Raw genomic sequence first — 18,168 nt, 5'->3', positions numbered from 1 at the left:
AATGGAAATAAGATTTCTTAAAAAATTGTGGGCCACTGAAATATAAATGCTTCAATAAGCTTTTATGCAAAATATATTTTCTAATTTTCTTTTCGGTTTTGGGTAAAAACTGGTATTTTTATACAGTTTTTGTGAGATTCATTAAAAAAAAAAAACATCACAGCAGGATCCTTAAAAGTGGCTGAAACAAACTCGTACCGTAACTTTTTTTTTCCCTTCATTTTGAGTTTGTGCTATTGATCCGACAAACAGAAACGTAAAAAACAGACATCACAGAAATCCAGATAAGAACACGGAATTGCTCACATCCAAACGGATCCTTCCCGTAGATGAGCACAGGTGGCTGACCACACAAGAAAGCTTTCTTTAGGGTCAGTTTGGACAGAGCAGTAATGAATCAAGAAAGTAATAGCTTCTTTGTGCCAGGAAAGAGTCAGTGTGCAGGACATGATTCCAGTGAGAGAACGTCAGGTTGACTGAATTACACCACTAAGGCCTAAAATGTCTTTTCATCAACCGGTTCATTCACTCAAAGTGTGGTGATCGACACATGCCAGTGTAAACCTCAGAGAGAGGTGCTCTATCGGCCCTCCCCAACATCAAGCCAGTCAACCGATGGCCGATGGAAGTATTTACATGTGACTCGAGCTGAAAAAACGCAGAATAAAAACCCGAAACAAGCGTCTTTTCTTTCACGTCTGAAGTCTCTGCTCTGAACAGTCCTACAGCCTCCTTGATTTAGTAGAGCGATCAGTCTGGACACGTACCCTATGACCTACACCATGGTGCTCAGCGAGGGGCCGCTGCTGCAGTCTGCGCTGGAGCTCTGCGTGATGCTGGCCTCTGATTCGCTGGGGGTGTCTGGAGAGACCAGTAAGGTGCTGCTGTCGATGGAGTCCTCGCGCTCCTCCAGGGGCGGCGGGGGGGCGGGGAGCGCCGGCTCAGGGAAATCCCTCTGGAGAGAGTTGGCTGCGCCGCTCACATGCCCAGTCGCGAGCGGCACCACGGTCCGCCCTGCGGAGAGAACAGGGAGTGAACGAAAGCTCGTCCTAGGGAGCTGCATTACTGTCTAGTGTCGCCAGCGCCGCCGCTCCCACCACGCGCATCACGCGCTGTGCGTAGGGCACCAAGTGCTGAGGGGGCACCAAAAATAGCCTAATGAAAAACCAATCATCAAACTTCTTGTTATAATCAGATTCAGCGCGTTCTTCCTCTTCATTCCGCAGCGGCGCCGAGCAGAGACAGAGAGCACGTCAGAAACACAGGACAGTGTGTGTGTGTGTGTGTGTGTGATGTGTTCATGTGTGTGTTCATCTGAGCCTCATTGGTCTGTTACTGCTCGTCAATGTCAGAATATTTGAGATGACCAATCAAATCAAAGTAGGCGGGCTTTATGTTCACAGACGCTGAGCGCGAATTTTAACAGTGCAACTCGACGCTTCAGTGTACGGTCAAGTGCGAGATAAGATGTAAGTAGCTAAACTTAACTTTATTTGACAGTTTTTTTAGGTCATAAATGTTAAACGAATGACAAAAAAATAATTAGGCAAACTAATATAGTTTTGTCTAATTTCGCCATTTTGAACTGAAAATATGCCTATGTAACATGTAGCCTAGTGTAATAGTTTAGGCTACTGTCATTGTGAGGGGACAAGAAACATGAACAAAGCCGTTTTCATCATGTTAGGCACAGGATTTATAATAAATGTGTACATATTGAGAATAAAATACAAATTGTAACCTTTAGTAAATTAAAAAAGCCAACTTTAGGAGGGGAAGAGACAGGGCAAGATAAAAACAAAGAGAAAAAGAGTGTGATGCTGATGAGGAGAGAAAAATAATCAGCTGCCCACTGACATGGTTTTAAAGCTGTTGTTATCGAATTTTTATTTTTATTTTGCCTTCACAACATCTTTAAAATGCACATCTGTAGTTCAGAAAAATCCCAAATTTCCCCCGAACACCCCTAACTAACCTGCCTAAAATTCGGGATCCCAGTGATTATAAAACCATGCCATTGCATGGTAATGAAACTAGTTAATAGTAAGCATTAGACCCTAATCTAAAGTGTTACTTTTAAGCTTTTTTTTTATTTTTATAAATCATACCCTCATTGGGGGCTTAGCCCCCATAAATGAAAATCCTAAATAAAAATGTTTTTTTTGGGGGGGGGGGCACCAAAATGGCTAGCAGCGGCACTGAGTGTCGCTATCTAAGGGTGTGTTGACTAGGGATGGGAATTGATAAGATTTTATCAATATCAATGCCACTAACGATTCTGCTTATCGATCCGATTCTTTAACGATTCTCTTATCGATTCCTGATAGCACTGTGTGGGGAAAAGTAGTCATATGCTTTTTCGGGGGAAAAAACAAGTGGTTTTATTTGTTTAAAAGCTTACACTTGACTAAGCAAACTGTACTTTTTATGTAATTTATGTAATAAATGGAACCTTATTGTAAAGTGTTACCAATTAGTTACACACCGATTAAACGTCCCGTGAGTTCAGTGTTGGAAAGATCAGTTGTTTTAACCATTCATTAAAACGAATCGGTTCAAATGAGTCATTAGTTCGCGAATTGGACGTGTCATTACCGGACGTGTGCGCGTTGTGTGATTATCCCGGCGGTTGGGACATTACAGTCTATGGTCATCACAGAAAACATTTCATCACTGGATCGTTTTTTTCGTTTATTTAAAGTGTAGTTTATGTCAGCTGAATGTGCGGAACGCTTTTCAGAGAAGATTAGGCAACGTATTTTAGCACAATTTGAATTTACACCCAGCGGTAATTCAGGAAAAACAAATATCCGAATGCTCCACATGAAACTTTAGTCTCCCGACCTTATCATCGTGTCGTTTATTTTGATTAATATGTGCGATGGAGAGAAAGCAAGACAGCGCTTAGTTTTGAGACGGTGAAGCCTACTTTCGCCTTGCTCCGAAGAGAGAAAGTGTGCGCGCGCGACCGAGGCTCTCTCTCTCTCTCTCTCTCTCTGCTCGTTCAGTTAAACATGCGCCCTGTCACAAGCGCAGTGGTTCATCTACATTACCAGAGAGAGAGACAATATTACTCACCGATCAAATAAGACTTTGGCAGTACAAAAATTCGCTTTGGACGCCGTGCAATGGTGCTTGATAAAGGACAAAAAAAGGGACAGTTGTGAGTTCACGGTCTGTAGTCTACATACTATGGCTGACTCAGAGCAGGAGCATCGATAAGAGGACTCGTTAACGTCGAGTCGAGGGCATACAATATCGATGGATCGTAAAACTTAGAACCGGTTCTCGAGTGGAACTGGTTTTCAATTCCCATCCCTAGTTGACACTTGGCATGTTTGGTTGGATTAAAGCAAATCCTGGTGCGATTGCTCTGTTAGTGCGGTTCATACACTGCAAAATGCATGTGATGCTGCCTTAGAATTTGGACAAGATTAGGTATGTATGAATGTACAATAATAACAATAATGCATATGACACCTAAAAGAAAAGTTGTCTAGCTAAGAAACTCACTAGGTTTTGGATGAGAGCTCATTAAATTAATGATAAATGAATAATACTAAAATGATATATAGTACCGAGGTCCATGTAGAGGATGCTGTCTGGGTTGATGGAGGCCTCATATGGAGGAGGAGGGTCATCGGGGTGGTGGATATCTGGGTATTTGTAGGCAGCATAAGGGGGCGGGGGCTCCTGGAAGTGGAACGCTCCACCTTCACCATCATCGGAGAGGTGCAAAGGCGTCAGGCCCGTTCCGAACACATCCGGCCCGTAGTCAAAGCCAGGGACTCTCCGACCCAGATTAAAATGATGCACTGTGAAAAACAACGATGATTCAGAAAAACAGCGCTTTAAGATGCGCATACAATCAGCTGATCAAACAGGGCCTTACAGTTTCCTCCAATGAGGGTTTCGATGCGTTCTCGCCGCCGCTGCCTCAGTCTGTGCACCATGAAGAGCAACAGAGAGAGGATGAGGAAGGACGAGATGCAGCTCACAATGAGCCGCATGCCACTGGCCATAGAGTCAAACAGACTGCTGCCGTCTACAAACACACAAACAGCACAACTGAGATCCACTTCTACAAGGACACAACCTGAGACTATATCTGAGGGATATGTGTGAAACAGACTACTAGTATACTGCATACTGAACAGTATATACTGCCTAGAATTCATTTTAAAAGCAAAACGCTGTAGTGATAGATATAAATCTGCTGATATTTGATCAGTGAAATTGTCAATGGATAATGAACTATATATATATATATATATATATATATATATATATACCAAAAACTAATATTACACTGATATATATATATTACATATGTATACTGCAACAATTATATTGGCCACCTCACTCAACCACAATTTAATGTATGCCACATTGCTATTACAAGACAGTACTATGTTGCCCGTTTAAGTCAGCAAGTGCCATTGCACAAATAATCTAAGAAATAAACACATTATGTCCTAAAGGTTTTATAAACACTGTCTAATAAAATAATGGTAGTTTGCCATTCCAAACATGCATTTATAGATATACAATAAGAAGGCAGAGTAGCTCTCTCTAGTGGTCAGACTAGGGAACTCCACGTCACAAAAATGGCTGAGAATTCACATATGGTGTACATTTACAGATCTATCTTCATTTTAATACATATCTGCCCAATAATCTTTCAAATTAAAGCACATACAACTGACATACAGTTCACAATGTGATTGGATGAGACTGTGAAAGTACCGGGATCCAAGCAGGTGAACTTGCAACACTCTTTCGGGTCCTTGCGGAAATGCTGGCAGCCCTGCGGGCGCTCACACAGGGCGGCCACACACATCTCCGGCTCACCGTCGTGACACGTGCAGCTCAGACACGGGTCGTCCCCTTTAGGCGTGAAGTAATAGCCCTCATTCACCACATTGTCTTTGATATCCACACAAGTTTGTCCTGTTGAAGAACAGGTGTATTATATATTAGTACTAGCATGGGGGAAAAGACACCAGAATGCCTTAATTGAAGTCAATGGCATCAAACAGCTCATCTGTCTATGCGGCGCTGGACGTACTTCTCTTGCAGAGGAAGGGGAATTTTTTGTAGCAGTTTTCCGCGTGCCAGCTGTGCAAGCCCCGCTCGTTCATGCTCTTGATCTGGAAGCGCTGCAGCTGGGCGCAAAACACGTTATCCTGCGTAGGGTTGGCCTCGCCGAAGTTAGCCAGACCCTCCGGAGGCAGAAACACCTGCATGGACCCTGTGAGGAACACACACAGATTCAATTCAATTCAAGTTTATTTTGTATAGCGCTTTTCACAATACATAGCGTTTCAAAGCAGTCCACATTACAAATATCAGTTAGCTAAAATTTATTGATTCAATAATTTATGCAAAAAATGCATTTAAACAATGTAATAATTTAAGGCATTAACAATGAGCTCATTGAAGTAATGAATACTTGTTTGTTAACAAATGATTATGACAGAAAATTAGCATTGGTGAAGATGAGACTGCAGGAAAAAAAACAATCTCACCCTCACGTCATTCGAACCAAGTGTTGTTATTGTTAACTTAAATTAGACCGAAAACTGTAAAAAAAAAAATTAAAATAATGTAATAATATTTATATAAAATATACATATTTGATGAAACTTGATCAGACATTAGAAATGTTGCCTTGCAACTAACTGCAGTAAAATAAAAGATTACTGAAACTAAAATAAACAAAGCTAAAACTAATACAAATGAAAAAGTAAACTGCAAAAATAAAAATAAAAGCCAATTCAAGTGATCAATAAATACTATAATAGATTATATTATTATAATATAAAAAGAAATACTAAAGTAACTAGAAATTAAGTAATTATTCACTGAAATCACGAGTTTTGATTATTTGAGTCAGATCTTTTTAATAAATCAATTGATTCAGTTCACAAAAACCAGTCTGAATGATCCATTCAGAAATAAAACTGAAGTTCTATTCAGTCACACAATCAACAGTGACCGTTTTCAGAGAATAACAAAACAAATTTCAGTCTGTTCTTCGCACAAAGTTATCATGAAACTTCAGAAGAGTGCACAAGTCATTATGGTGTTTTTTGTTAATTCTGTAGCTTGACAGCTCCGGTCCTCATTCACTTTCATACACGTTTTGTGCTCCACAGAGGAAAGACAGGTTTGGAACGACATGAGGGCGAGTTTTCTTCTTTTCTGGTGAATTATTCTTCAATAAATGTGATAAAGACCAACCTTTATATGCCACTTCCCAACGGCCCTCCAGTGAATGATTCTGGTTAGTAATCACATACTGATATCCCACCCAGAACCTGCGACGACAAAACACATCCACAGCGTTGAGAACTCAAACCTGTTAAACACCTCCTCTCTTCCCTTTAGAAAACAGCTTCTTCACACTCACTTGCACTGGTCCTTTCGCTCGCACACCTTCTCGTCGAAGTCCACCTCGATCTTGAGGATGAACTGCAGCTCTTCATTGGTGCCGAACGTTGCGAGGGAGCCGTTGACTTTCTGACACGTTTCCACCGCCTGCCAGTAGTTCTCACTCCTCAGGTAGACTTTATAACAGCTAGCTGTTTTTTCGTAATGGTGCCAGCCAGTCGGACACTTCTCTGTGTTTAGAGGAAGGATTATATTAAGATCATCATAATATGAACATCTCATTGAATTCTTCCTCTCAGGGATATGACTTGATAGATTCTGAAAGGGATTTTTTTCCCCATAAGCCTATTGTTGTGTTCTATTATATGTGTATAGACTGCCCGGCCAATCCAATTTTTGGATTTAAATAGGCAAATGCACCTAAAATTGATGCACCTCTTGATGGAAATAAATGTTGTCCATCAAGAGGTGCATACATTTTTGGTCAAGATCTTGTATTGTCAATGCAAGAGTCCAGCACTCTGTAAAGTCTCCTCCAGCACATCCCAAACACTCTCAATGAATTTAAGGACTGGACTCAGAGGAGACGATTCATGTGTGGAAATGATTCTTCATGATCCTCACAACCATTCTTTCACAATCTGAGCCTGATGAATCTTGACATTGTCATCCTGGAATATGACCATGATGTGTCTCATACATGGTTGTTTAAGAAATGCAAAGCTACACACTCCATCAATTAGGGTTAGAGGAACTGTTGCTACACATAAAACATTATAGAAACATAATAATAATAATAATTTAACTTAAGCATTTGCATATTTAAATAGGTGTATGTACCCACACTACTGTTAAAAAATGTTGGGGTTGCTAAGATTTTACATTTATTTTGAGAGAAATGTGCATTTATTTGATCAAAAATCCACAAGTAAAATTGTTAAATATTATTACAATTTTCTATTTGAATATATTTTAAAATGTCATTTATTCCTGATCAAAGCTGAATTTTAAGCATCATTACTTCAGTCTTCCTGTCGATTTTAATGCTGTAGTGCTTTATGTGTTTGACTTAGTAATGCGTTCCCAGCATATAAAGAGCGTTTCAAAAGTGAATTGACGAGTGTTTTAAAGGGATCAGGAAGGATCTTACTGTTGAAGCGCACTGGCTGAGCGACACCCATGACGTCCTCCACCGGCTCAAAACCGTTGCTGTAACGATACCGTTCCTCCTTTATTGCTGTAAGAGTGTGACAAGGAATATCATCAGAATGCTTTATGATGAACCTATATATGACCTAAATATAAGGCTGAAGTTTATAAATTTACATCTGGAACAATAACGTTCAACAAGATGCTACAGGGTAGGTCATCGGATCTTTTCAACGAATCAATCAATCCAGTTGTTACGTCTGAGGGTGTAGGTTTATTTATTATTGAGGTCTATTATGTATTTTTGTGTATATTTGGATGTTTTGGTACTCTGACCCGCTGCATTCAATTGAACGGTAAAGGGGAGGAGCAGAGATATAAGCAGAATTCTTCCTCCTGTTTCCTAGACTCATAAGTTGATTTCTATTATTGAGTTGTTTCTGAGTAAGTGAGCTCAGGGTCTTGTTTCTTAAAGTGTTTCTTAACAGAGAGAGAACTAAACTTATGTAATGTGTTGACAAAACCGGTCTGAATGGCCTTCTCATCGCCCTCATTCTCAAATACTATGAACAAAACTATGAATGATAAATGAGAGGCTCTTGGGTAAATCAAATGTTTCTTTTATGAGTTTACAAAATGGGAAAAAAAGAAAGCATCATCCATGTAAGCCTATGAGGTTCATATTATATAAACAAGAAACTGTAATACATAAAAAAAAATATGTTATAAAAATTAACTAATTGTATAATTATATTATAATTAAGTTTTGGTAGTTTATCCGTACTTAAAGGGATAGTTCACTTTGGAATTAATTTTTGGTATGTTTTAGCTTACCTCAAGGGCATCCAAGATGTAGGTGTCTTTGTTTCCGCAGTAGTTTCAATTTTGATATTTTTAGGTCAAACCATTCTTGTCTGTCAGTCATATAATGCAGGTCTATGGTCACCACCTCAAAGAGCATGCACAGAGAAGTCCAAATTAAACATGATTTAATGACTCGTAAATGTAAGTACACATTGATGGCTTAAGACACAAAACGAGCGGTTTGTGAGAAAACGAACAGTATTTATATCGTTTTTACCTCTTGTAACCACAGCCGCGTCCAAGTGATCTGAGGGCGCGGGCGCTTCGGTCTTTTCCGGCAAGTGCCGGAAAGCGCCGGAAGTGATCTCTCGCGCATGTACGTCACTCATACAATTGTTTTATTTTTTAATTTTTTTTAATTGTTTTCTTTTACGACGGTTTAAACATCCCGGATAAGCGCAAATTAGTACCATTTTAATTAGCCGTCTTACCTACAATCTCTGTTCTGTGTAAACAATGAGTGACGTATACGCGCGAGAGATAACTTCCGGCGCTTTCCAGCGCTTGCGCAGACCGGCCCTCAGATCACTTGGACGTGGCTGTGGTTACAAGAGGTAAAAACGATATAAATACTGTTCATTTTCTCACACAAACCACTCGTTTCGTGTCTTAAGCCATCAATGTGTACTTACATTTACGAGTCATTAAATCATGTTTAATTTGGACTTCTCTGTGTATGCTCTTTGAGGTGGTGACCATAGACCTGCATTATATGACTGACAGACAAGAATGGTTTGACCTAAAAATATCAAAATTGAAACTACTGCGGAAACAAAGACACCTACATCTTGGATGCCCTTGAGGTAAGCTAAAACATATCAAAAATTAATTTCAAAGTGAACTATCCATTTAATGTCCAATGTAAAATCTGTGTATAAGTCAAACTTTGTGCTTTCAAGGAAATCATGACGTTAAATCTCTAATCCACAGGAAACGGAAGGGAAACAGGGCAGCAGGTCCGCTAAAATAAAAACAGTTTCTAAGAATCCCGGAGACATTAATACATACAGAATGCCAATTAAACTACTTCCTGCTCGCGTTCAAAGTCAAAAGGAGCAGAACAAATCCGACAACCGAACAGGAATTAAAGTAAGGTTGTAGATCAGTCAGGCCTTGAGCCAACAACTCCTGCGAATATCGGCTTGCTTACAGCAATGTCAGAAAAGGGTCGAGTAATTACAAGCATAAGAGGAGTCTGTAAACCTGCAGTGCTTTCTGTCAGTGTCCACTAATGATTACAACGTCAGTGTACAAGCCAGGGGTTAGACAAGAGTTCACCATACAGTTCTAGGTCAAATTATTTATAAAATCTTTATATCTTTTGGACTTTTGATGATATTCATTCTCAAAACGTATGAATTCGGTCAAATGGCTTAAAGGTGATATTTTTTTTTCAATCAGAGGAACTGTCATCTTCACCATACAGTCACTGTTGAAAAGTTCCCCCATAACAAAAATAAATATACAGTAAAAAAAACAACAACCTTGTTTTAAATAATAATAATGGGATCAATTTATGGTATAATAATATAAATATATATGTTTATACACAATTATTTGTGTTTTAATAGTTAAATATAATAAGGAAATTACTAATAATTATCTGTAAATTGTTATTTAATGTTTGTAAATATATATGTATATTCTAACTGTTTCGCAGATATGACTCAAAATAAGGTAAAACTGAAGTTCACATCAGAGACACCAATGAAACGTCTCAATGCATCACATGTCTTAATGACCAAATAAAAGCAATAAAATAATTGCAATGTTTAATGTTATATTACCAGCAAAATCCCCATGCACAAATAGGAGGAGTGAGTTATCTTATCTCTCTACTGAAAAGTGTCACTGAGAAGTTTACGAGACTTCAAAGCACATAATAAATCAAGGAAGAGATATGAAGAACACTAATCAATCCGGCAAGATTAAATCAATAAACAATCATGTCACCACCTCAAAATACCCCAGTCTAAGATTTACAATACCACCAATACAAAGCAACTCATCTTCAGTTTTTAAGGGTTACGTTTAGGGCTGTGAAACGATTAATCGCATCCAAAATAAAAGTTTGTGTTGTTTACATAATATATGTTTGTGTACTGTGTATAATTATTCTGTATATATAAATACACATACATACATGCATGTATATATATATATATATATATATATAAATAAGAAAAATGTGTTATTTATACATAAAATATATTTAAATACATATATACATACATGCAAATATTTCTTAAATATATACATGCATGTGTGTGTATTTATACATACAAAATAACTATACACAGTACACACATTTATTATGTAAACACAAACTTTTATTTTGGATGCGATGAATGTTCTCTTGTATTCACGTGCCCTGGTGTGATTCTGATCAGCAGTGCTTGAAGGAGCTACGAGACACAGATCACATGCTCAGTAAATCCGCTCTGTAATTCCCGTTATCCCGTCCAGGAATCAGACTCTGAGCACCGCGTCTCACTCCGGGATTAAGACACAGAAATGACAGCACACCTCCCGCAGGCAAAACAAACAGAAAATCCGGGTTGCCAAGAGCTGCCAAAGTGACAGAATAAGTCGGAAGCGAATCCGTTGCTAATGTGTACACGAGCATGGCCGTGTTTTTAAAATGGATTGCACCAGAATGCAGGGTTCCTGCACACTTTTGAAAGTCAAATTTAAGGCTTTTTAAGACCTTTTTAAGACCTTAAGAAATCAAAATTAATACCGTACATTAGGGCTGTGCAGTATTGACAAATATATCTTGATATTTTCAACGTTTTGTTGATAATAATTAGATGATATTTTACTGATTGTGTTTTTGTGCTGGTGCCTTGCTGACTCACGAAGATATTCATATTTTTCATATTCTATGCAGTGGTCGGTTCACAGCAGTGACAGAAATTAATATTTTGATTAAGGGGCAATATTTGCCACCTTAAATTGATTTTTTCAGGGGCATTTTCACCTATATATGGACATTTTTTCTAAACTTATTTAGAGTTATGCATCACCTTTAATGTCAAATACTATCATTCAAATGAAATTATACAGTAATTATACAATAATACTTAATTATATAATAATCATACAGTACCACTGTTACCAGTCAAATTAAATCATTCAATCAAAATCCATCTTTGCAGTGCAGAAGTGACAGAAGCGGCATCAGAAGTGGCATTAATATATTTACACTCCATTTACAACTGCATAAATAAAACTATGAGATATATATTTTTAAATCAATATTCAATATTTAAATATGAAATGATTTCTAATTTTAACATTTTATTTAAAGGGTACTTTAAATATGAAACCGCAGCGGCAAATCACTGTCTTAATAAGTGAGTTGAGGGAGTCAATCAACCGATTCGTTCAAACGGCTGATTCATTCGGGAAAGAAGCAAGTGATTTGTTCAAAACGCGGATTTCAGTCAAGAAATCATCGCTGTCGGTTGCATTGAGACTCTGCTACGGTTTCATTTTGAAATTATAGTCGGCGAAATAAAGGGAAAACAAACAATATTAACAATATTGTGTCTAAAAAGTAGTTTCAATGTTAACTTATTGTTAATTTAACAGTTGTATAACATAAATATCACACTTGGAATCGTGCACGGGAAAACGGCACTCTTTCTGATGTGATATTCTAATATAAGAACATAATATGATATAAATATAAGACAAAAACTAATTTGGGGACATAACAGTTACACTGCACACATCACGCAGTGAAAGCACGAGACAAATGCGATGTCAGCTCGCAGTGCCTCGTACATTGTTAAAACAATGATTACAATATCATAATAGACAATACACATCGCACACCATACGCACATAAAGAATGAACTTACAACTGCACTGACATTTACGACCTTTCTTCTCTTTCTCTCCTCTCGCGTGCAGGAGACAGTTATGCTGCCGCGACTCGCGAGTGACGCGAAATGTCACGTGAACTAGCAAATCCACAAAGATAGAATAATAAATAAATAAAAATACGTACGCTAATTAGATAGTTTTAATTTGGAAAGCTTTTAGATATGTCTAAGTCAAAGTGTCATCTAAAATTTAAGACCTTTCATAAGTAAAAATAAGACTTTATAAGACTTTTTATGGTCTTAAATTTAAAAAATCTAATTTAAGACTTTTTAAGGATCCGCGGGAACCCTGGAATGTGACTGTGTGTAATTGTGTTGGTGTGTACTACTTACTAGGGCAATCTATCTCATCGCTTTTGTCCTCACAGGCCGTCCAACCATCGCACTGCCAGGTCAGGGGGATGCACTGCAGTTTTCCACTCTGGCAGGCAAACTGGCCAGGACTGCAGCGCAGCTCTGAAATACAGCAGACAATACACTCAAACTAACTCAAACTAAACTGCTTTATCATACAACACTAAGGGCTCTATCTTGCACTCGGCGCAAATGACTTTGTACACTGACGCATGTATCATTTCTATTTTGCACCCGCGCAAAGCGGACTTTTCCCTCCACAGACACACGTCGGTTAACTAAGAAATACACTTGCGCTCCCCGGGGCGGTTCAGCGCAAAGAGGAGGCGTGTTCCGGCGCAAACTTTCCCGCATGCTATTTTGCTGTTCTATAAAACAATTGCGCCACTGACCAGAAAAAAACTAGTCTAAAGTCAGTGGCGCGTTGCGCGTTGTTCATTATGCTATTTTAAGCGCGCATGCTTGGCCATAATGTAGCGGGTGCACAACGCGCATACACTTTGATTCTCTCATCAACACAGATGCAGCAGTTTTTATTTTTGCAAATCATACATTATAACAAGGAAAAATATTAACACATGAGGGAAATCATTGTGGTGTCCATGAAAATTTAGTTTTTTTCCTCCCACGCCTGTTTAACCGACGCTGATTTGTATGGGGATGGGAGAAACCCACCCACGATAGATAGATAGAGATAGATAGATAGATAGATAGATAGATAGATAGATAGATAGATAGATAGATAGATAGATAGATAGATAGATAGATATAGAGATAGATAGATAGATAGATAGATAGATAGATAGATAGATAGATAGATAGATAGATAGATAGATAGATAGAGAGATAAATAGATAGATAAGTCTGATTTGAACGTTGAATTTCTTGTTATTTCTGCATGCATTCTACTTCAGACAGTCAATAAACAGTGGCGTCTGAGGGTGTTACTGCATGAGGGTTTATGCCATAGTTTACAGGTGCACGCAAAACACGCAATACAACGTCACTTCTCTGTCTTTCACGGTCCTGACAAGAACGTCGGTCTCCTCGGCTGTGAACCGCTCCTGACGCGCGCCTGGTAAATCCGCCGTTATAATAGCAATCCGCCATGCAACATGCGCACCTGCTCTTAAAGGGAATGTGAGATGACGCTCTGATTGGTTTATTCCACGTTACGCCCAAACCACACCTATGAATAATGAAGCTACTTCAGACCAACCTCTTTTAGATTTTCGCCAGGCGCAAGAGGCATTTATCCCGCCGGGAAAATAGCAACAGCGCCGGGATCCGCCCACAAAGTTACTTGCGCTTTGCGCTTTGACACTTGCGTTTCAGATCGTTAAAATAGGGCCCTAAAAGTCTCTTGAGTGCTGTTTGCAAAGCCAAATTTAGATGACGAGGCCATCAAAGATAGTGTCGATATCAGGCTGAGCCAGATGAGACTCAAAACAGGGTCAAAGTGTCAAAGAAAAACAGTAGAAAAGCCTGGAGACAGATTGCAGCTTACCTGACAGCAGTCTGGCCCGAGCGACCCGTGGACCTGCAGGGGGGAGAGGCAGATTTACTCATTTAAAGGGGCTGATTTCAGCAATATAACATCTCCTAATCTCTTAAAGGCTCGAGAGACAGTCTGTCTCTTGGTTATCAGGGTATAAATAACAATAGATAGTAGGGGTTAAGCGGATCGTTGTTGATCCGTACGGACCAACCCCCACGGTTCGGCACCTCGGATTCATTTCAAATTTAACCGCCATAGTTTGAATGTTTATAATTTGCACGTGTTTTGCACATTCAACAGATTTGAAACCATTCCAGCGCTAGAAGAGGCTAAAGAGAATTGAATTCGGTATTCATTCACACGCTGTTAATCTGTAGTCAAGTATTCTAGTAAACACAGTCGGTTATGTCTCAAGACAAGAGAAAGAGAACAAGAGAAGGATGTATCATCATTATTGGACCAGTGAATTCGGTCTTAAAGTGACAGTAGTCTATGAATACCTGCTGTTGTCTATATGGCATTAATGTTAATCAAACTACAAAACACAGCTTTAACAAAGAATAATCTATATTAAATTGATACAGTGAACAGTGTTATTTTACATTTAATTATTACATTTCTGTACCTGAATACTACAGTTAGACCTTACTTTATTTGTAACATTGTTAGGCATATATGCTTGTAATTAGTGTATTTGTTCTTATTTTTTACTGACTGATCACTTGCATTTAATAATGTTTGAACTTTAGAGGCTATAGTTTTTGCAGTGGTGTATTGGTGTAGGCCTACTTAAAGTGTGCTTTCAGTAATAAATGGGAAGCAAAGTTACACCCCCCAAATATTTTTGACTCAAAAAACGTAATATGATCCAAACCGTGAGTTTTGTGATCCGTTGAACCACTAATAGATAGTACAGAAACATCTGTGTTTGCAAACAAAAGTCAATGTAAGTGACCAGAAATCTTTTACGCATTTATTGTTGTGAGCTTGCAAAGGCCCCCAAAATATTTACCTATAATTTGCTTTAAAAAAAAGAAAGAAGCAAAGCCTATTTTTGGTCAATAAAAAAAAAAAAAAAAAAACATTATTTTTTTGTAAAAAAATAAAATAAATATATATTCTTTTACATTATGTATAATAATGAATGCACATTTATACAAAATTAACTAATTGTATATTTAAAAATAATGATAACATAGTGTGTATGATGTATAACAAATACACACATTTATAGAACAGTGTATATTTATAATAGTAATAATAATTATTCATATAATAAATATCTAAATAATAAATTATATATTATTTTACATATAAAATAATAAATACACACACACACACATATATATATATATATAATTCAATATTTATTTATTTATTTTGACATGTAATCAAAAAAAATTATACATACTTAGAAGACAACTGTCTAATTTGAGGTAATTTTATACGATAATTTCTGTTATCTGATGTTAAACACCAAATTAACCAGATCCTGCAGTCTGCTAAAATGATCTCTTCAGAAACAACAGACAAACTAATTATAAAATTTTTACAAAGAGCTTCTTGGGAGGTCCAGACATTCAGACGTTCAATCAATTACCTGTCCAACCCTTGAGTCTAAAGTTATCCCTAAACAAACACACTGACATCGAGATGACTTCAGAAGACCATTGTGCTCTTTCCTATGGATTACCAGGGCCAGATTTTCAGCACATTAACTGCTGTGTAGACAGTAAAACCTTGGGAACAGTTGAACAGCTGTTCGACAGGTAAAAACTACCAAGTCAATAAGTTCCACTGACCACCTAAATATTACGAATAATCCATTTAGTTGACAAATAGATAAGAAGTTTTCAGTATCAAGATTTCAGCATCAAATATATGTATTTGTAAAAGGTAATATACATGGTTCCCTGTCCTACTTTGAGTATTTTGAACATGTGACGCAACTGAAAAATCACCAATTTGAGTTTGTTTTGCAATAAAAAGTCAGTAGTAAAGACATGGAAGCGTTAACTTCTGACTCCTTTAACGTTAACATCATGGTGATCAAGTGTATTTTGGACTTTTCTTAAAGTGCACACTGCGATCAAACACCAGCTGTGGGTTTATTCTATGCGATTCAGCACGAAGACCACCATAGCTGCCTCGAAACAAGTACAGACTGAACACGTAACCAAGGCTTCCCCACGGAAATTAAATGCAGAAAAGCACAAAGGCCATTAACCTAAATACTGTCCTATTTATTTGATCCACTGGGTTTCCATGCATCACCTTATATCAATAGGATTAATAAACCTTTCATCTAACAGAGGAACATCCGACCAGACAAGCCATCACTTAGATGTGTATTATTATTGATAAAAATCAACTCCCCTATGGAGAAAATGAATGGGATTTTTTCTTCCAGAAATTGACTTTAGCACACTACTGGAATAGACTAGTAAAGTGCACTAGTAAAACTGGAATAGGTACCAACAATAAACATACTAGTCAGAAGTAAATAATTAGCAAATGGCAATATTTTGCCATTTTATTACCAGTAACAATGGAATAGTTACATGTCACTGTTGGGATAGTGAATAGATGCAAGAGAATATGTAAATAATTCATGAATAAAGCAGGCACTCGTGACAAATACTAGCCTTTTCATTACAATAGTGTGTAAATGTAATAATTAATCTAATAAACAGTCATTAAGTGAAACTAAAACGATCACAGTACGTTAGTCACTACTGGATTGGGTAGTGACACACTGCTAACAAACAGATACTATGCAGTTTTATGTCAAAACAGCTTGCCACATGGTGTGTAATAAATAGGCTTAAAGCTAGTAACATAAATAGATACTATGTAGTTTTAAGGAATACTGTTAAAACAGTTATGTAATAAAAAGGCGTGTAGCTTAAAAATATAACTCATAAGAATAAATGATAACATAGTAGTTAGTGAAAGGCCCCGACGGCCTGCGCGAGACAGAAGCGCTGCGAGTCTTTACCAGCCCAGACTGCAGCAAACACCATTTCAGCAAATGCATTGAATAAAGCAACACCTTTACCTGTCCGTGGTGGATCTGTTGTTGTCAGAATGAAGAGGAGAAGCACAAAACCACCGCTGTCAGCCTTCGGCAACATTTATCCTCCATTCATAGTATCTTACACCAGAGAAAATGTGCGAGAGAAAATGCACTTAAAGCACCAGTCCCGATGTTGATAAATAAATGATCGAGCGACTGATTCTGCTCGCTGCGTATATTCCGTCGATAAGAAATGAGTTTCGATACTCGAATGTGTTTATTTCAGGCGGGATATAGTATCATATTCCATGGCTGTTTCATCTGGCTCGGTAAACGGGCTTAGGACGGATATAAAACAAGATGGCTCCGCCACCGTCCCATCAAAACAATCCCAACCATGTTCTCCAGACCAGCCCACAGCCGGGAAGAGGAGGCGCATAATCAACTCCTCAGTTTAACACATGCATGACCTTTCCTTTAGGTTTCACACCGATTTTTCATGGAATTCTTTACCTTTAAATATATATATATTCAGAAGTGTTAGAGTCAGTAACATATAAATGAACTTTTATTCAAGAATGCATTCAATTGATTAGAAGTGATAGTAATGATAGTTATGTCACGAAATATTTATATTTCATGTTATTTGAACTTTCCACTCATCAGAGAATCCTGAACAAATGTATTACGGTTAATTTACACTCAAATTTTAAACAACATTGATAATAATATGTTTCTTGAGCAGCAAACCAGCAGGATCATGTGACACTGAAGGCTGGGATTAATACTGCTAAAAATGTAGCTTTGCATCACAGGAAAAAAAATACATTATATTCAAATGGAAAACAGTTCATTAAAATTGTAATGATATTTCACAATATTACTTTTTTTATGCTGTATTTTTTTTGATTGAATGAATGCAGTCTTGGTGAGCATAAGAGACTTAAAAAAAATGGAAAAATCTTTTCACTCAGAGTTAGTTTGGGACCAATTGTATTAACTTA

The 18,168-nt window shown here is 37.7% G+C and overlaps 1 protein-coding gene across 1 annotated transcript; it reads right to left on the bottom strand.

Moving 5' to 3' along the window:
• Positions 1 to 337: 337 nt before the first annotated feature.
• On the bottom strand, positions 338 to 17,579 carry dgcr2 (DiGeorge syndrome critical region gene 2). Its single transcript, XM_056243622.1, has 11 exons — positions 17,207 to 17,579; positions 14,158 to 14,190; positions 12,630 to 12,752; positions 7,544 to 7,630; positions 6,413 to 6,623; positions 6,244 to 6,320; positions 5,069 to 5,251; positions 4,747 to 4,950; positions 3,893 to 4,045; positions 3,579 to 3,815; positions 338 to 1,014 (listed from the first exon to the last, which is right to left on the bottom strand). The coding sequence occupies exons 1-11, from the start codon at positions 17,280 to 17,282 to the stop codon at positions 776 to 778; spliced, it is 1,623 nt and encodes a 540-aa protein (XP_056099597.1). The 5' UTR covers positions 17,283 to 17,579; the 3' UTR covers positions 338 to 775.
• Positions 17,580 to 18,168: the final 589 nt, after the last annotated feature.

The sequence above is a fragment of the Rhinichthys klamathensis genome, unplaced genomic scaffold, assembly GCF_029890125.1.
Source record: "Rhinichthys klamathensis goyatoka isolate OS25496 unplaced genomic scaffold, OSU_Roscu_1.1 h1tg000027l_1, whole genome shotgun sequence".
NCBI classification, from domain to species: domain Eukaryota; kingdom Metazoa; phylum Chordata; class Actinopteri; order Cypriniformes; family Leuciscidae; genus Rhinichthys; species Rhinichthys klamathensis.
This window is presented reverse-complemented; position numbering and strand designations above follow the sequence as displayed.

Bases quoted from the DNA above. Each gene is read 5' to 3' on its own strand.
- dgcr2 (XM_056243622.1), bottom strand. From the start codon at position 17,282: ATGTTGCCGAAGGCTGACAGCGGTGGTTTTGTGCTTCTCCTCTTCATT. The intron at 12,753-14,157 runs GTAAGCTGCAAT...GCTGTATTTCAG, and splicing joins TCGGGCCAGACTGCTGTCAG to AGCTGCGCTGCAGTCCTGGC. The intron at 4,951-5,068 runs GTACGTCCAGCG...GTTCTTCAACAG, and splicing joins CCCCTTCCTCTGCAAGAGAA to GACAAACTTGTGTGGATATC.